The sequence below is a fragment of the Rissa tridactyla genome, chromosome 4, assembly GCF_028500815.1.
Source record: "Rissa tridactyla isolate bRisTri1 chromosome 4, bRisTri1.patW.cur.20221130, whole genome shotgun sequence".
Classification (NCBI taxonomy): Eukaryota; Metazoa; Chordata; class Aves; order Charadriiformes; family Laridae; genus Rissa; species Rissa tridactyla.
The window spans coordinates 12,028,162-12,048,548 of NC_071469.1; the positions used below are offsets into that span (position 1 = coordinate 12,028,162).

The following is a 20,387-nucleotide window of genomic DNA, read 5'->3' on the forward strand; positions in this document are numbered from 1 at the left end:
TCCTCAAGCAAGTATTTTCTTGCAAAGCTATTTGTTTGCTCCATAAGAAAATAAAGGCAGGCTGGTTGCTGCAAGACTTGACAGCATCCTTTCTGAGCAGCTTGGTCACTTTATCTGTGATTTTTGAAAGACTCATTTACTGTGCCTCAGAATCATATTCTTAAATTCACGTTAGGATGAATAATGCTTCTTTTTGGTGTGTGTTCAATCATTCCCAGTTGAAGTGTGCTCTTAAGGGACTAGATTGCATTTGGAGGGCAAACTGGAATCACATTGCTTATCCAAGAGACCAAACAGAAACTGTGTTGGTAACTGCCTTATAGCGGAAACAAAATGTGAGCATAAGGCTGGCATTTCTCACCCTTACTTGGGCTCTGCTTCTGGGTTGTGCTTGCACAAGCAGTACTTGTAGTTATGGAAGCCCTTACAAATCCATTGCAATCAATTAGATGCAATCAATTAGATCCTGCATTAGATGGTTCAAGTCTAATTTTCAGTAGACTTCTTAAAGGCCTATTCCAATTCCTACTGAAGTCAGCAGAAGATTTTCTATCAAGAGCAAGCCTGTGGCAATCATTTTGTCATTTAAAGCAGCCCACGTGTTTGATAAAGCTTCCAAATATCTGTTACCACGAAGATGTTTGTATCACTTTTAGGGATGCCTGAACAAATATTCGGTGATTTGCCTCGGGTCACAGACTAAGTCATCATCAGAATCAAGGGAATGTAAGCCCAGGCTTTAACTTGGACTAATTACGTATGTCACAAAGACTTTGTGTTTGCAGCTGAATTTGTGTTCACAGGAATATAACGGCCCTGTTAAATGGGTAGGAGGAGATTTTGTTAGAAGGTAATAGCTCTTTAAGGGAAAAGGAACGGATCTTGCTGCCACTAAGTGATATATCAAGACTTTATATCAGCTGACCCAGGAGGAAAGTGGCGTTTATAGTTCAGACTGAGTATGGCACACTACTCTTTATACGGTATGTTGCCATAGTGAAATTAGTTGTATTTGCAATAAAATAACATTATAATAAATGTATATGCTTCATTTCCTGTTAGTCTGGTGGTTTGTTTATAGAACTTACATGAAGCTGATGCTTTTTCTGTCGGTGGAGAACTAGAGGAATCCTTCTTCTTGCCATCCTCTTGGTCTGACTCTTGCAGCACACCCGTGCTTTGGCTCTGCCAGCATAGTTGTCGGAATGGCTGCCCCATACGTGCTGTCTCAGAACACCTCCGGTTCAGAAGTAAACCTTTACATTGTAACTTTTTTTTAAACTGCAGGGTTAATTTTAATGTTAATCAGTTTGTGATTTACCATGCTGCCTCACAAACCGTTGTGTTAGGAAAATTGAGAGGCTGGTGCGCCAAGAGGTAGAAATTATTAGGAGGGAACAAGGAAAGTGAAGGCATTTCTCGCCGAGCTACTGTATCGCGGGATTGTTTGCACAGAGAGTGAGCAGTGGGATGTGTCATGTGTGCACAGCATCTCTTTGTCCTTGCTGCCGGGTCCCCTTTCATGGCACTCCACTGAGCAAAGTAGATCTTCCCTAAATTCCCTTCAGGAAAATGAATGCAGATGTCCCCCATTTTTTCACTTGCCGTGGTCTTAAAGCCTTGTTTTTAACTTTATTTTAATAAGTAGACCATAGCCCTTCCTAGTAGGGGATGATTTGCTGTACAGAAAAAATCCTTAGTGTATGATCACAGGTGCTGTTCAACAGTATGAGGTTGAAGGGAAGGGCTGAGAACTGCAAGAATAAGCATGTTCTTAGTTGCTACTTTTAGATAACATTTAAATACTGCTTTTTAAGATAGTGATTTGTCTTTTAACTTTACATTAAAACTTTGAATAGACATGTCTATTTTATTTTTATCCGTTTTGTGAATTCAGAAGGGAACATTTCTAGACTGAACTCTGCAAGAAAAATTTGTAAAGATTGACCCAAATGTTAGTTCTTACAAGATGTAGCCAATGCTTTTCATAGCCCACGCTTTCATCAAGACAAAAATGATTCTTTGGCAGTGTAAGTACAGTGCAAGTACTTGCCTAGCGCCCTGTGTAACCAGTAGTGGCTTCTCAGTGTGGCCAGAATTATTGCCTCATTGTGTTAACAACCTGAATTCCAAGATGACACAGACTAGAATTCTCTATTTACAGAGTTGTAATTCCATAAGAAAAAACCAAAAAAAACTCTGTCAAGAAAAAAAAAAGTAAATTGTCATGCCTCCAAATGGGTGTCAGTCATGACATCAACAGAAACTGGCTTTTTGTGGCATTTTCTGGTTTTGTGTCAAACCTGCAGTGGAATAATTGGTTTTTTCCCCCCCTTTCGCCCACGAATGCCTCAGCAGGTAACCTGCAGCTACAGCATGTGCAATTATACAGACAACATTACCAGTGAATCATTTTTGTGTTTTTGCTCTTTCTGGGGAGAGAACATTTTATTAGCTGCTCCCACAGGAAAGCAAATGATTGATACAGCATCAGCTAATACGTGGCGTAACTATTCCCTACAAGTAAGGAGGATGAGGCGCTTGGAGATTTCTCACAGATGTTTTTTCTCTGGTTGTGCCTGTGTGGTTGTGTGTTGCCAACTGGGCAGTAATATAGACATCTTGATGTTTTATGATAGGAAATTGTTATTTATAGTGGTATGGAAAGAAGTAAAACAGTTTAAGTCAATATGCACTTACAAATCAGTGGACTCGAGTGAGATGCAAATTAATTAGGGCTTTATTATAAGATAGCCTTATGTTTAATATCTTTCTGCACTTCAAGTCATGGCATGGTAGCAGTGCCATTGTAGCTTCTGATATTACAGTTCTTTGTGGCCTAGTCTGTGAAGATTTCATATTTGTTTTAACATGATACTGAGGTGACATCTCTCTAGAACTTAATTTCATGGAGAGTTTTTAGTACTGCAAGACTGATTTAGTAATCTAACAAAGATTAGAGAAAGACCAGTGTGGGAGAGCAAGAGATTGTTGTGGTGTAACAGAACTGAGTAGATGACTGGGATGGATACACCAGGATGGATCCAGCACGTTTGGGTCAAAACTGTAAAGGCCAAATACCTTTACATGTGTCATAGCACCTTGTGTCTTAAGTTAAGCAAGCGGGGCAAAAGACCAGCTTGGCTGAACAGGGAACTCCTTGTGGAGCTCAAGAGGGAAAAAAAAAATTATGATCTCTGCAAGCAAGGTCAGGCTTCACAGGAAGATTACAGAGCTTTGGTTTGTATACACAGGGAGAAGACACGAAAGGCCAAAGCTCAATTACAGTTGAAACTGGACAGCGTTGTTCAGATAACAAGAAGGGCTTTTTAAAGTACGTTAATAGCAAGAGGAGGCTTAAAGAAAACATTGGAAAGATACTTATTGAAGATGGTCATCTGACTAATAGGGATGAATAAAAAGCAGAGGCGTTCAGTGCTTTTTTTGCCTCAGTCTTTAATAATACTGGTAGACTTTGGGCTGCCTGGTCCCCTGAGTCAGAGGAGTGTTCCCATGAGTGTGGGAACGGTGACTTTCCATTTGTGGACACTGAAATTGTAAGGGACCAGCTGTTATCAGCTGAATATTCACAAGTCCATGGGGCCTGATGGGATTCATCTCAGAGTACTGAAGGATCTAGTGGATGTTATGGCAGGACCACTCTTGATCATCTACCAAAGGTCTTGGGAGTCTGGGGAGGTCCCTGCTGACTGGAAGCTAGCCAATGTTATTCCAGTTTACAAGTGCATGAGGGAAGACCCAGGGAACTACAAGCCTGTTAGTCTAACCTCAGTTCCGGGAAAAATTACGGAGAAGATTATACTGGGTACTGTTGAAAGGCTTTTAAAGAATAATGCAATCATCAGGCACTGTCAACATGGGTTCACAAAGGGGAAGTCCTGTTTAAGGTCACCTGCCTAATGGATGAAGGGAAGGCAGTGGAAGTAGTTTTTCTGGATTTCAGTAAGGCTGTCCCTCACAGCATCCTTCTGGGCAAGTTGTCCAACTGTGGGATGAGCAGGTTCACGGTGCAGTGGATGAAGGACCTGGCTGAAGGGCAGAGCTCAAAGGGTTGTAGTGAATGGGGCTACATCTGGCTGGTGACCGGTCACCAGTGGTATTCCTCAGGGTTCAGTTTTAGGGCTAATTCTGTTCAATATATTTATCAACAGTCTGGATGCAAGAGTTGCATTATTAGCATGCTAACTTGTTGTTGTGTTGAAACATCAGCAAGTTTCCTGATGATACCAAACTGGGAGGTGCTGTTGGCTCTCTTGAGGGACAAAATACCTTGCAGAGGGTTCTAGGTAATTGGAACACTGGGCAATGATTAGTGGGATGAAATTTAACAAGCCCAGATGCTGAATTCTGCACCTAGGATGGAGTAACACCAGGCACAAGTATAAATGGGGAGAGGAGTGGCTGGAGAGGTGCCCTGCAGAAAGGGATCTGGGGGTCCTGGTCCACATCAGGCTCAGTACAAGTCAGCAGTGTGTCCTAGAAGCCAAGAGAGCAAACGGCATCCTGGGGTGCATCAAACCCAGCATCACCAGCCGGTCAAAAGAGCTGATTGTCCCACTTTGCTCAGCGTTGGTGAGGCCTCACCTAGAGTGCTGTGTGCAGTTCTGGGCCCCACCATTTAAGGAGGATGGAAGGTCCTTGAATGCGTCCAGAGGAGAACAAGAAAGCTGGTAAAAGGTCTGGAAGGAATGTCCTGTGAGGAGCGGCTAAGGACTTTGGGTTTGTCTAGTTTGGAGAAAAGGAGGCTGAGGGGCGACCTCATTGCTCTCTACAGCTTCCTGAGTAGGGGAAGTGGAGAGGGAGGTGCTGGGCTCTTCTCCCTGTATCCAGTGATAGGATATGTGGGAATGGTTCGGAACTGTGCCAGCAGAGGTTTAGACTGGACATTAGGAAGCATTTCTTTACCAAGAGGGTGGCCAAACACTGGAACAGGCTTCTTAGAGAGGTGGTCAAGGTCCCAAGCCCACCCGTATTTAACAGGCATTTGGACAATGCCCTTAATGACATGCCTTAACTTCTGGTCAGCCCCTGGTCAGGCAGTTGGATGAGATGATCATTCTAAGTCCCTTCCAACTGAAAATACTCTCCTCTCCTCTCCTCTGCTCTATTCTATTTTGGCATGGTATTCTGGTACTGATGAAGTCTTTAGGATTAGTGCAAGATTAACAAGACTGATCAAGCTAAGTACAGCTGTGGTAAGGGAGAGAAAGGTAAAAATATAAAAGATGGGAAGTGCACAAAGTTGCTCCATGAGTACTAAACCCGTGGTGATCTGGTTACTCAGTTTGCTGCTTTTTTAAGATTAAAAGTGATTTCTTTTACTTCCTATTCATGACTTAAACTTGGCAGTGTAGCGTATGTGTCAGTTATTTGCTGTGCCTAGCAACGACAGACACATTTGAAAGAGAACTGAATGAAGCCATATGCCTTCAGTGACCCTTGAAGCACGTTATCTCCTAATAACACAAGGCATAGAGGAGTTCCTGCAATTGTAAACCAGCAACATAACATACATAGTTTAACAATACATTGTAAAAGTTTCACAGCTCATGAAGATAGGTGCAAAATTAATCCCTGCAGAACAAAACAATTTAAAAAGTACATAATGAAGCAATCAGCTAAAAGAGGAAGGAAACTACTGACAATTTAATATGGGAAGAATCTTTTCATGTATTACTTTTTCAATGAGAGTGTTTTATAAAGGCACAATTAATGTAAAATGAGGCCTATGAGGCAATTAACGATGACTTCAAAAGTAAGATTTAAGGGATAATTTACTTTTTAAAATTGAGAGCAGCTAGTTATGTTAAAGCCTTTTATTTCCTTTTAAAAAGTATTAGATTGTGGGGGTGTGTTTTTGTAGGTTGCTTACAGTTTCACATTAAGATTATCAGCTTCATTACGGAAAAAAACTATTCTTGCACACAAATAGGTAGTTTACCTAAAATTATGATGGGCTTGTATGAGGATGAGAAGTAGAATAGTCTTCAAAAACCTCACAGAGTTTCAGTAAAATATATGAAGGAATTTAAAAAAAAAATAAATCTCTCTTCAGTCTCTGATTTCTCTGCGCATACTGTTCTGAGCTATGACTGTAGGCAGTCACCTCTTGAAACTAAGTTACACCCTGATTTCCCACTCTGCAGGGCTACATGCCAATGGCATGATTCTCTTTTCCAACCCATTCAGCATCTAGAAGCAGGGAGTAAACCATAATCATAGCTTCAGTAAGCAGTGTATTTTCTTTCTCTCTTGTCCACCTATGTTCTGATTTTTCTAATCGTGAGTTTATGTGACACAGGCCAGAATTCTGCGTTTAATTCTACTGTTTGGGTAGACTTCTGCTGTGAGACGAAGCTGTTTGGGACCAGTGGAATAAGCAAAGCTGTGCATGGTTTCTTGCTGAATTTGGGGAAAGTTAGCTAAATCCATCAGTACTTATTGTCACTACTGCGATTATTTAGTGAAGATTATGACCTAATCTTCAGTGGAGATACGACCTAAATAAAGATTAACGTGTTTAATTCAGTGTGTATAGTTTCTGGTTTTACAGAGACAGATACCCAAATGTACATGACAATCCAAAAACTTTCAGGGTGCCATTCAAAACCTACTGATTGCTTCTGGAAATGTGAACATTGATTTCAGTGACCTTTGTGTCTGACCATTCTCACTGTCCTTTCTTCAGTCACCTGTCGAGACAGCAAAGTAAAAATGCAGACCCAAAATGATCACAAACTTAGCTAGCTCGTGGTATTGAATAAAAATATTTTATTCATACTTGCCTGTACAGCATCAAGCTCATTATTGGTTATCAGTAAATAATTAATAGTAATGACAAAGGCTAACAAGATTCACAAATATTGCATTAAATTGTTCCCCAAAATGTATTTTAAAGATATTGGTGACTATTTTTTTGTATCCACTGTAGTAGTTAATTCACACTGACTATTTTTTTTATCTTCAGGGCATCTTTAACGAGTTCTTCAAATTTTGTCATTCACAGACTTCACAGAAGCCAGAAATTACTTCCGCCTTTTGAGAAATCACTTAATTATTAAAAAGTTTTGTTTGCAGATGAAATGAAGTGATGGTTTCAAACAAGGTCACATCAGTTCTCGGAGAAACTGCGTGATCTGTGTAAATTTAATGAATGCAGTACATGCTAATAAACTGCTTAGCATCACGTAGGGTTTATTTTTTTATTAGATTAAGCTTCCACAACATGAACACTCAGTGATTAAAGAGATAAAAAGAAACACTTTTAATGAAGATGTCTTGTATCATTTTATAATGAAGTATAAATTAAATATTTGAGAGAGGGATCAGCTTCAGAATTGTAATTGTTTTGATTAAATATGCAAATTCAAATATGTTTAAATGCAATTGAAAAGGTTTTACTCAAGGATGCATACATAAAAATAAAACTAAATGGAAATGGAGACCCTTTGTCTAGTGAAACAGATTTTCCAGATGTGCATGGAATATGCCTTAAAAAGAGTTATGACCAGGTTGATTTAGACGTTTCTAAGGATGTGTGTCACCCGTCTCTGCTGCACACTGAAGGCTGTGCAAATGCTGTCACTACTGCCGTCGCTTTGGTGGGACCGAGAGGGATGACAGCACAGCAGTATTAGGGCTGACGCCTTTGCAAAATGCTTAAGGAAGCCATTTGGCACGTTACTGCTGCCTCACTTGTGCCGTCCCGCTGGGCTGCCCAGTACTTCCATCCTTTACTCCTTTACCAGAGTGGAAGTTGCAGCTGATCTGTGTTGCCACCATCCATGTTCTCTCTGCAGTTTTACGTGTTCCCTGCTTTGCTGGCGCTTCCAATGGGAAGCACGTGTTTTCTGTTTGCTCTGTGGGGCTACTTCAACCTTGGTGAACATAAATTCACACCCATGTAGGGCCACAATTACAGCTTTCATGTAAATGTACCTTCAGTAAATTAGTGGTAAGAAGTGATTAAAGCTTGAACAAATTCTCAACATAAGTCCTAACAACTTAAGATGTAAAAGGGACATTCCCCCCACTCTTCCCCCCTCCTCCCCCCAACTTGATTGGCTGTATTCATTTAATGTTCCTACCATCTCCCACTTGTTTTGCTTACTTGAGGTCATAGGCTTCACTGACTTTAGTCTTTCACCTTTTAACTGGTACAAGTTGCCTTGGACACTGCTACTGTCCCTTTACACCTTTAATTTTTTAAAGGAATTTTACTAACTTTTGCTAGTGATGAAGGAACCCTTCAAGAGAAGGAAGCCCTCTAAGCCCTGCTTGGGACTATACCAAATATATGAACCTCCTCAGGAAATTCAAGAATAAAGAGCCCTTTCTAAGGTACTCTTGGAAAGGAGCATGAAAACACAGTGAAGTGGATTCTGAGAGCTCTTTGGAAGGGAAACTCCAGTTGGTCTTTTTCTAAAAGACTGTTTGTTTGAAGTGAATCAGCAGGACCAGAACCTCAAGAAATTCCTCCAAAGAAAAGCAAACTTTTTGCCTTGCTGGGGCTACAGCAACCATGAGAAGTGCTCCCAAATATACGCAGTCTCTCACGCTTGAAAACTTTCTAAGGCCTTAAGGCAAAGCCTGAGACCCATTTTGCAGTTGATGCTTTTACAGAATGAAGCGTGAGTTGCTATTTATTGTATCACAATGATGGAAGCATATGGAGTACATGTATGTTTAGGGATTTAGCAGGAAATTGAGACTGTTGCTAGCAATTTCCACCTCTTGGTATCTTGGGTAAAACATCTTCACGGGCAACAGGAAAAGCTGCTGCATTTCCTTTTAACCATAGTTCAGGAAATTCATCAGGTTTCTTCCTTGCAATTTGTACAAGTGGGTTTGTCATTATTACTGATTGCAGTAATGCTTAGAGATATAATGTCTTATTTCAAACCATTCCATGTGGTTAAAAAAAGTCTTTGAAGATCTTTTATCTTTAGAGTTCCTACTAAAGTCATGGCTGATAATTTGGAAAAGCTTCACTGATTTTAAACCTTTGTATTTATTTATAGCCATCACATAAAATAACAGTGCTGGAGAACTAGAAAGGTGCTATTCACTATGGATGAAGCCTGAATAAAGATTCCTAGTGACAGCAAAAGAAGAGCTGTGAAATTCACAGGGGAAACATGTGAAGACGTGAGGAATTGACCCCTCAATTGCTATTCCTATTTCTCAACTATAAAGACAATCTCTTGTCTACAGGAATTTTATTAGATGAAGAACAAACTGCTCTAAAAGGCTTTGCAATTTCCCTCTGAGTTGAGTCTTCAAGAAAATATATTTCTTAGTATTAAAATATTAATTAAAAAAATCTAAAAATTGTCTTTGACCAAAAGGTGTTGGTTCAGAGTAATTAATGAGTCTCTCCTGTGCACTTCTGGTGTGAGATTTACATCTTCATAGATGTCTTGAAAAACCATCCAGCCATCCACAATGGCTCCAATGCAATGGTTGGAGTACCAGGGGTTTGTTTGCATGAGTAAAGGAGATGGGGGGAACTAGGAGCGGTCAGATTCACGTGGACAGTTTGTCTGAGAAGGAAAGAAAGAAAAAATGGATGGGTGTTTTTGACCGAGCTGCAAGAAATTCCCTTATTTAAATACAGTCAGGGAAGAATATTAAAAAAAGCTAACGCTTTCTGTAGCAGTCAGTTAATGATGTTATACTGTTTAGTATTCATGTATCCTGTTCACTACAGTGTTCAATATTTAGTGTATGACTAGCAAAGCCCTTCATTCCTTGTCTGGAGATTTTGCACATCGTTTTGGGGAGTTGGGAATCCAGAGTCCTTTGAGACTCCAGGAGAGTTTCATGCCCATTTGAAAATCCCACTTTAATGCCTACCTACATTTTCTTTCTGTGCAACTGGCCTCTCCCTAAGTGCGATCAAACGTTTGGAGAAAAGAGCTTTCTCACCGTACTGTAATCCCACTGGCAAAGAACGCTTGCGGGAGGGAAAGGTACTGTGGCTTGTCCTAGATGTGACCAGCTGAGCAAGTCAGGATTGGGCTTTCTGCGCTTATAAAGAATTGCGTCTGCTTTCACTCTGCGAGTGCTCTGCAAGGCTTTGTGGCCTGCAGCTTAGGGCAGTGCTGCTTCTGCAGTGCTGTAACTGCAAGCTCTGCACACACTGTAACTTATGCTTCCCCTGTCTTCAGATCACGTGTGTTTCTCGTGTCTTCCTCTTTAAAAAGTCATTAATTAAAGGACTTTTATTCATCTTGATATATGAAAACTACTAGCGTGTATCTCTAGTCCAGTTTTGGTGTGTGCTTATCACATTTTCAGGGATTGCAGGAGATTTTTGTTTAGAAATAATAGGATTTGGTTTTGAAGCTGTTTAATGCAACCTGCCTGTTCTGTCAGCACCTATGCTGACAACTCCCTCTTAGCATTAAGTTTTTAAGTGAATCCGTGGTTCTTGTAGAGTAATTAATTAGTCTTTGGAAATAGAACAAAGACTGTCAGTGTCTGAGAGAAAGGAGTGGCCACCAGATTTGATTAATTGATGTTTATTCAGATAGTGGGTAATTGTTATTTACAGACTGTATTAAAGACTTTGTCATCTCAGGATGTGTTTTGAAAACACATATGACTTCATTATAAAGTCAAATTAGATTTCACTGATTACTGAATCAGTATTAAAATTATAGATGAGTCCGCTCTTCAGATTTTCAGATCCTAGAAATTTACTTGGAAATTCAGTTCATTATAGACTGTGGATTTTTGGCTCACATTTTTTTGTGAATTGTTGTCAAGATGGCATTCAGACCTAACTCTGAAAATCCCACAAAAGATTTGGTGTTCGCATGTTAGACTTGGATTGAGGCCTACCCTAGTTAAAATGAGCAAAGGCTAGGCAGAGCAGGCAGCGCATGCGGGTGTGTGAATTGTCTTGTCCTAGGCTAAGTTATGACCCTCTCTATATCTTCCTTGTCTTTTATGACACTAACTTAAACAGTGTACCGTGAGTAACTCTGAAACAATTTACAGCGGGATGTCGATGCTGTACTGAGAAACGGCTTGGACTGAAAGCAGGCATTGTGTGAACAAAGCCTGATGATACTTCACATTTAATCTTTATTAGGAAATGTAGCTGAACCATTTAGAATTAAATGTTTGACAAACCGTTATTTTTGTTAGATTGTTAAACTGGATTTCCCACTTTATATGATATTTAGAAAGATAGGACACTAATGTTGTTTCCAGATTATTTATTCTTGTGCCAGATCAACTGCCCATTTATTTTTAAATATTTGTGATCATCTCAGTTTTGCCCTGATGTTGGTAATGGTTATGTTTATTTACTCTTACGGTTTTCCGAGTTCTGGACACAAAGACATGCTGAAGTCTTTTCAGCTCCCTTCTCGACTGTACAGGTTCATGGGATAGCTCATCTTCCAGAGAGCTCTGAAAACCAAGGCTCTATCTCTTCTCCCAGCATATGCTGAATGCAATTAGGCACCAGTTCAGAAAAGGCTTTGTAAACATTCTGAATCCATGCCACATTTTCTGGTCTCAGGAGCTGCCAAATGCCTAAATGCTGTATTCAAGCCAGATGTCTAAATATATAAAATGAATGACTGAACAAAGTGCCTCCTTAGTAGAGCATATGCCTATAGGATGGACAAACCTGAGGGGTCTGAGGTCAGCTCCAGAACATGATGTTCTGCCAGCCCACATCCCCGGCCACTAGGAGGGAGATCAAAATATACTCTCTCCTGGATGAGCTGTATGAGGAAGGAGCACGCTTGCTCTCATTTTTTGCTGTCTTGGTATTGGTTAGCAAGCCTCAGGAATCTCTGCTAGCAGTATCATAAGGCAAACTTTGTCACTTCTCAGTGAGTACATCTGCCTCTGGGACGCTGAGGTACTTGTTCAGCGGGATCAAACGGTTTGAGTACATCTGGGTTTTCACCTGAGCAGCATCCACTCAACCATTATGAATGGACTGCCTTGACCTTGTTAGGAAGTTTACATAATACAAGACACACAGTAAAAGAACCCGTATGTAGAATAATTTAAGTACTTCACTGACTGTTAAGGCTGCCAAGATGGTTTTCTCTCTTGTTGAAAGCAGAAAGAGAGAAAATCAGAAATGGATGCAATACTTACGATTAACATTATGGACGTTCCCAGCTGCAGTAGTGGGCAAAACTGAAACACACTTGAGCAGGTACAGTAACCTACATTATAAATGAATTATAATCTGTCAGAATAGTGTGTGTTGAAATTGTTCATAGAACATTTTCACCATGCAGTCTTAGTCTTTCTAACTCCTTCTCAAAAGAAATAAACTTGATCCTTCCTGAGCTACGTTTGAAGCAAAGCATAAGATGCATTTATATTCCCGGTCTTCCTAGAACCTGAAACCTTAGTGATCTTAAAAAGTGGATTAGCTTAGTTTCCCTTTTACGTAAGGCTGGCTAGTTCAAGATTCTGAATAGGGCGTGTATGCATTGAGATGGACTGTGCACAATCTTCGAGAAATGCCTGCAAGGCATTAAAACTTGAACCCAGACGTGATTGTTTTGGATGCCCTATAAATAATTCTATTAATAATCTTGAGAATAGCTAAATTGATCCAGGAAGATTGCAAAGAGAGGCTACTGGTAATGTAATAATTCTGTAGTAAAGTTACGTAGTAGTAATAATTCATGGTAAGTCAAGGTAATAACTCTCTCCCCTCGCAACTGTCTAAAAAACCCCTCCGTATAGTCAAATAAGTCTCAAGTAGTTATTCTCCTTTGTAACAATGACAAGCATAGAAATAAAACAATTTCAGTGTATTTACTAAAGGACAGCAGTGGTGTAGGGAGCTCTCACTAGCAGAATAATCTTTTTTCGTCCTAGGTATGGCAATGTGGAGGAAGTGTTGAGGTTCTGCCCTGCTCCAGGATTGCCCACATTGAAAGAGCACATAAACCATACACAGAAGATTTAACTGCTCATGTCCGGAGAAACGCACTAAGGGTGGCTGAAGTCTGGATGGATGAATTTAAGAGCCATGTCTATATGGCGTGGAACATACCCCAGGAGGTGAGTCACAAAGACCAGTGTTTGCAAGCTTTGGCCTTAGATGCTTTTGGGTTTGGTTCCCTGAATATTGATTTTTCTGCTAGGATTTTGTTATTTGTATACACATGTGTATGTATTTATCTCCTACGTATAGGCATAAGGTATGCCTATACATACACGCTTATATATAAAAATATATATTGCCTTATTCTAGAATAATTTCTTTGTCTTCAGGTTCCTTAAAAATTAATTTCTTGTCAAGTTCATCATCCTCACTGATGATTCTTCATGGAGATTTTAATCTAGTAGTTGCAGAAATGTGGAAAAAAGAAGCATTAAATCTATATTACATATCTTATTTTGAATTTAAGTGTCTTATTTACCATCACAGAGAGCTATAATTCCACCAGATTTGTGAGGGGATTTCTGCCAGAGGGCAAGGGGTATTGACATCTTATCAGTTCAAGTGTGGGTGTGTCACTCTTGAGTAAATTCACATCAGAGTAAGGGTGGCTGTCATGACATATCGCAGAATCTAGCTGCAACTCCCTTTTGGCGCCTCCCTTTTGGCGTTCTTGTTCAGATTTCTTTTCCATAGATGAGCAGTGGTTGGTCCATTGTATTGAAAAGGTAATGTCAAATGGCTAACCTGAGAGTTCAGTTTGATATCGGATTTTAGTTGTTCTTCTGTTGTCAATGGTTTTTAAGCTATGAACTGTTAAGAGCTATAGGGCTCTGATAAAAGGCGACTGTACCTATTCTGGAAAATACTCAGGATCCATGTACAATAGGTTGTTTCCACTTAGGGGTTGAAAACTGTGGCCGTAGTTGAATTTCAGTTTTGACTTACAGTGTGCAGTTCTCATCATGACAGCAAAGGCAAATATTTAAGACTTAATAAATGGATTTTGGCAATTTATTTTTTCTTTACTAAAATCTCTGTACAATCTCTCTTGAGTGATTTTGCAGCTGTTCAGATAAACTGGTTTTGGTGTGATTTCTGGTTCAAGAAATAAAATGCTGTACTTCTCCTCCTTTAGTTTAATATGGAAAAAAGGTTAGAAACCAAAACCCAGCTAGATACATGAATGCTGATGTTAATTCAGCTGCTTTCAATAGTTTTCTTGGCAAAGTGGGGAAAACATTGTCCTGTTTTCAGGTTGCAGAATTAGCCACATAATACACCATGAAAGCACCAAGAAAAAAAAAATCCTTTATGATCTGGTAGAGAGAGAAGACCTTTCTGGAAGGTAGTCCCATGTTCACAGAATGCAGTCTACCCCTTAAGTGTCCCTGTATTGAGTAATCACACGGAAGTGCATACAAGAATAAAGACATTTCTGGAAGATAAGGTTACTTATTTTACATCAAAACAATTTAAAATGAATTTTATTTGAGATTAACCTGATAGATTTAAATTTTAGTTTTTATTTTTTATTGTTAGTTATTTTCCTGAAGACTGGTTGATCTTCATTGATTCAATCCTTTGACGTGCAAACATAGCATTAAGACAGAATTTAGAAATTCCTTTTGCTAACCAGGATATACAGTATTATACTCGTATTTGTATAATATTCATACAGATATGATGGTGGTGGTGCTTAATCTTGTGCAAAGTTGAGATTTGAATGCAATTTGGAAATAAATTCATGGAGAATACAAAGAGAAGTTGTTGTTATTATTACTTGTTAAATGGAAATTTAACAAGTAATAATAACAGTCTTGACTGTGCCGATAGGTCAGAAAAAAATAAGCCTGTTATAATAAATTTTGAAACTCATTTATTAAGCAAAGGAAACAAATATATTTTATTAAACAAAGGAAAAATATATGTAGTGCGTGGATTCGACTGATTTCTTCAGGTCACAAAGTGCATCAAGGTGTTTGCACGGTAGATCTTGTACTGAAAACTGATTCTGTTCACAGTTTTGAAGAGGAATAACAAGTTTTCTTACTACTTCAATCTCCAGTCATTTTCCCACCACAAATGTACTAATCATTGCACTGAACTGCTCGAATAAATTGCAATGCAGATTATATTCTCTCTTCATCTTCGCAAAGGCTACCGCTGTCAAACCGTAGTGCAGACTTAAACGCTGGAAATGGCAAGCGCTAAATCAGATTTTAATAGCGGTAGCCTCTTCTGCAATGTAATGAGATGCCTCTGTTGTAGGGAGAAATCTATTACTCTGTGTGTGTACGGAACCTGTAGCACAAAGAACCTTCATTTGTATTTCGCACCACTGTAGGAAATCAAATAAACACACACATGCCCACATACTTATTTAAAACATACTGGGAGACAGCTTAGTTTTCACAGTTGTCACACACCTATAAAGCCTGAATCTGCTCATTACCTAGTAATTGCTGCAGGCTGTTCAGGGACAGTGTGGCACCTTTGTGACCATCAGAAGGTTTTTCTGTCAGATGGGGTCTGTGACTTACAGCTGGGTACATTCAAGTGTTGTTCACCCAGCATGTGGAAAATAGGGAAGAACTTAGCAGAGTGTTGGGGCTCTGTTTTTTTCTGACAGCCTGGCATGTGCTCCAGTTTCCCAAATCAGTTGTGTTATTTGAAGCTGTTCTAAGCGTCTTTGGGTTCGTTGTGCAAGGCCTGGTGGCAAGAATCAGGGGAAGAGCTCCGAAGCACTGGGACTTCGTTTTCCTTTCCCGTGATAAACTTTGTGAGTACTGAAGTGATTCGAGAGCAGTGGGAAACAAGTACGTGTTTAAGGAAAGCTTCTGGCCTTTTAAGGGAAAGAGGAAAATACAGTATGAAATTATGCTCCCAAACACTGTAATTGAATCAGTCAGTGTAAAGAAAACCTTCATTATTAGTGGGAGTCCTCTTTTATACATCAAAAGATTAGGAGCAATGCAGTCTCTGGTTGGTATAGAAACATCAGTAGAAAGAGGGAGTATTCAGTGTAAAGGAGCAACCTAAAAAAATAACATAAAGCTTGTGGGTGGGACACTTGTAATAGAGACTTCCGGTAGGCAGGGGGCAAAGAGATGGTGGGTGAGAAAGGCTGGGGATGGATTAAGTCAAATTTAGATATCAGACTGGATGGCAGTATCTCTGTTTCATCTTTGCTTACCTCAACATTAAATTAAAGGTGAAATACCAAAGAGGGACAATTTTCAAATCAATCCTAGGTTCAGCTTAGGCAAAAAGATGGCGAGACATCATTGTGGGAGACATGCAGAGAGGCCAGACAGATAGCAAAAGGCCAAATTCTGTTGCACAAGTGGATAACTGCAGGAGTAATTCTCTATCTGGAAGCTGATGAAATAGCGCACTGGTAACGGACGGTGTAGGTAATAGAAATGTGTTCAGTTATAACAGTCGTGATTTTCCATGAAATATGTTATTCCAAACTGTTAACCACAGGACCTGTTTTTTCCGTGGAGGAATTCCAGATCTCTGAGAATCCCCATAGTCAGATGTTTCCAAAGGTTTTAGTCTTTGAGAGCTAATAATAATAAAAAAGAGTTAGACTCATTTGTCGGCATGCTGTGACTTCCCTCTTGGGATCTCCGTGGGTGGCTCTGAGGTACTGAGGGCTTCAAATGGGGATCTCAGATACCATGGTGATTTCTGCATCCAAACTACTTAGAGAAATAGATTCAGAAAAAGCAATTAAAACCCGAAGGAGAGATTTTTCAAGTCCCAGAAGCAAGAACTGTGCTCTCCATGTGTCCTCCCCTATGTTTTGCGGTTTGTTTATTTTCTTTTTTTTCCTCCCATCTTATTCTCAGCTTTGGGGAACACACAGAGTTGTTGCTGGTGATAAAGCCAGTGTGCTACTTGTGAGCTGTTTTCCTTCTCCATCTGCATGGGAGGATGTGATTACTGAGGCCCTGGATGCTCTTTCTTACCTTAGACAATTAATTATGAGGGAAAAAGCATTGGTGACTGCCGGCTTTCATGGAAAGGAGTTGGGATGCACTGGACCAATTTAGTACCTGATCCCAGGAAGCCTTGTTAGTGCTGGAAGTTGAGCGTTGGCATCCTCCTTTTCCTTCACACAAGTGGCAGATACACTGGAAAGTGCAGATAGAGCGGTGCATGAGCAGGAGTTTCCACGGGATCAGTTGGTTGTCTTACAGCACCCCACAGCACATTCCTTTATCTAGTCACTTCCTAGAAAAGTCAGGAAAAAATGATTGGTTAAGGAGTAGTTCCACATGAAGTTCTATGATGTAGGGCTTGAGGGGAGGGGAGTCATCATTTTTAATGATTAACTTGAGTTATGCCTTAGTTTCCTACTTTTTAGTATACTTTGCTAATCTGTAAGTCAATTTTACTTTAATTAGAAAATTCTTCCATAATAAAATATACTCGTTCCAGGTTAACGTTAATTCAGTGCTTTGGGTTGTAAGAAGCAGTCATTGCTTCAGCAGGTCAGAAAGCTACATACTTATAAAGATACCTTTTTGATGTGTAACTTAAGAAAATTCAATACTTCCAATGTTATTTTTAAATCATATCTGGTGTCAGACAAAATCTTTGGGGTGTTTAAGGCCCAGTAAGGGCTGTTGTTTTAAGTAGATAGATTGTAGGATTTCCCTGTGAAAATGTATTTATCCCCCATTTTGTTCTGAGGCAGTAGTGGTAGTGCAGAGTGTGGAGCAAGATGTCTCATTTTACTTCCTGTCAAATAGCAGCCATGGATTTGCACTTAGATCCTTCTCTAAAAATTTCCACTGTGTGATTTTAGTGTGATAAATTATTGATTTTTTTATATACAGGGACTTTATGAAACTAACACTTTATGATCTGCTCTTATGATAAGTAGAAACTAGGTTAGCCAGAAATGTAAAGGAGAATAAAAATTAGGGGAGAGAATATTCTGCAATTGCTTTTAACAAAAATAGCAACTTTTCTTTTTACGTTACAAGAGCAATTTAATAAGTGCTATTTCAGAAAGGTGAGCAGAGCTTCTGTTCTTTGCAGTGAAGCAGTAAACCCAGGCTTCAGAAATGGCCAGAAAGTGTCATATACTAGTGATTAGGCCACAGTGGGATGCCGGCAACAAGGTTGTTTCTAGGGCAACTTCCTACTTACTGCCAATTACTTTTGGATTTGGAAAGTGCCAGGAAATTAGAGAACAACAGTGATATTCATTGGAAGCTAGATCTAAACCCCACTGCAGTCAATAGGAGCAGTTCCATTGACCAAAGCAGACTTTGAAAGAGACCCCGCCACGGTGACCTGTATCATATTTAATTGGGGCATTTATGGAGTGTTTGTGGGTGACAGGCTCACTCTGCAACCCAAAGCTGGTATTTATCATAGGTCATAGTCATCTTTGCAATGAGGGAGCCCCTGGATGATCAGTTTACATGGGAGTGTATCACTGATGTCTTTTCTGCTTTTTCTGTCCTTTGTTTTATGTGCAGGACTCCGGAATTGATATTGGTGATATTTCTGAGAGGAAGGCCTTGAGGAAAAAGCTCCAGTGCAAGACCTTTAGGTGGTATCTTGTCAGCGTGTATCCAGAAATGAGAATGTATTCAGATACTGTCGCCTATGGAGTGGTAAGGATCTGTTTGCATTTCCCATTCTAAAAAGGTGGGGGAGAAACATGTATAGTGGAAATAATTCATGAAAACTCTGAGTAGAAGAATCAGATAAACTTGAAGTCACTAGTTAAATAATTTGTTAGACTGGTTAGTTGACAGAGACGGCTGCTCTGCTGTAGTTTTTGCTGAGGTATTCTGAATGGTATTTTCCTCCCTGATTGTTTTGGTTTTGTTTGTTCCATGGGTTGCGTTTCACTCAGAGATACTCAAGGCATGATTTTTTAGACACGTTGGAGCTGTCAGTTGGAAGGTTTGCGGCAGCAGGTGAATTAACAAAATAGGCTCAGTATTTGAACTGCAAGCTTCTTAATACTGTAGCCAGATCTTAATTTAGAACCTCAAATGCCTGTATTTTAGGATCGTCATTATCATTACTTGTGTAGTACCCTTGTCTATGTTGAAATTACACTTGAGTTGTACCGTGCTAATTAAAGCAGAGACAATTCTTGCCCCTAGAAAAGCAGCAATCTAAAAAGAGAGGGCAGGTGTGCATGACATGGAAGATGAGCATAGCAGGTTAATATGGGGCCATAATAAGCAAGTAGAGCTAGGACATCCTTTTTATATTCTCTGTCCAGTGTCATATTCACAAAAATGGATTCCTTTGAATTAAAGTTGCCCTTTTGCATACAAGTCCCAATTAGGAAACGTAACACTTAAGAGCAGATCATACGAGTGAAAGATTTGGTTTGAGACATTCCTCCTCAAACAGAAATCTGAGTTGTGTGGTTTGCCAGTACAGCTCTGAGAAGACCCTTAAGGGTGCCGTAGAGCAGCTGCTCTGTTTTGGCAAATGCAGTTCCATGACCCCTTTGATGATCAGTTAAAATTATCGTGCTGATTTTTCATACAATCAAAAACAGAAGAAAAACACTTCCGACAAAGGTTTCAGTCGTTGTTAAATGCATGAGATCATGGTTACCTTCCGAAATAGTTCAGAACAATGCCAAAATCACACCTGCGTGCAGGGAGCCTCTCCCGTAGACTGGGTGGAATGGCCCTCAGCGATGCCGTGATCTAATCAGAAGCGGAGTTCCCTGGGGAGAAGGAGGCGTAGCAGCTAACAGGTGCAGGGTTCTGCTTGTAGGTACCTCTGGCTAAAAAGTCTTTGCGTGCAGGTAGAAGTGACACTAGATAAAAAAGGAAGACAGTGGAATAGCTAAGGTACTTGTTGTGTAGTCTCAGGGTTAACTCCGTATCAGGTAAGTCAAAATGAAAATCAGTGAACAAGCACCCTATGATTTTATATTCTGCTGAGACTTTTTCGTCAGCCTTTGAAGGTTCCTTGCTGGCAAGATACAAAAAAAAAAAAAAGAATCTACAGAAATACTGAACTCACTGGTCAGCAGAACATGCATATTTAGGTACTGCATAATAATGCAGGCGATGCAGTCTTTTGTCTGCAGTGTGAGGGCAGCCTCATCAGCTAAGAAAGATGTGAGGATTAGTCCTTGTTTCATTATTTGTACTATCACAACAGAAGTAGTGGACAGCTATGGCAACCTATCTATACAGGCAAAGGGGGAGTGTTTTATGAAATACACAGCCTACTGGTTTATAAATACAGTTGTATGAAACAAAAAGATGAAGTGCCCCAGTCTTTTTAGTAAAAGAATTGTTTGTATCTCTAATCTTCCATCATGTCTGCTTTCCTGTCACTTGCTTGTCTTGTAATGGAGAAAGGTGTGATATTTCAAAGCAAGTGAGCTGCTTGCTGATTCTCTTAAGTGCTTCCATTCATCAACTGTCTT

The 20,387-nt window shown here is 39.8% G+C and overlaps 1 protein-coding gene across 9 annotated transcripts in view; it reads left to right on the forward strand.

Moving 5' to 3' along the window:
- GALNT18 (polypeptide N-acetylgalactosaminyltransferase 18) overlaps positions 1-20,387 on the forward strand; it is a 342,505-nt gene that overhangs the window by 272,077 nt on the left and 50,041 nt on the right. For all 9 annotated transcript variants that reach the window (XR_008466254.1, XM_054200443.1, XM_054200438.1 and 6 more), the window contains 2 exons: positions 12,886-13,071; positions 18,454-18,591. Coding sequence is in view for 8 of the 9 variants with exons in the window: in XM_054200443.1 (XP_054056418.1) it covers positions 12,886-13,071; positions 18,454-18,591 (324 nt within the window). In the remaining variant the exon portion in view is untranslated. The remainder of the gene's footprint in view (positions 1-12,885; positions 13,072-18,453; positions 18,592-20,387) is intronic.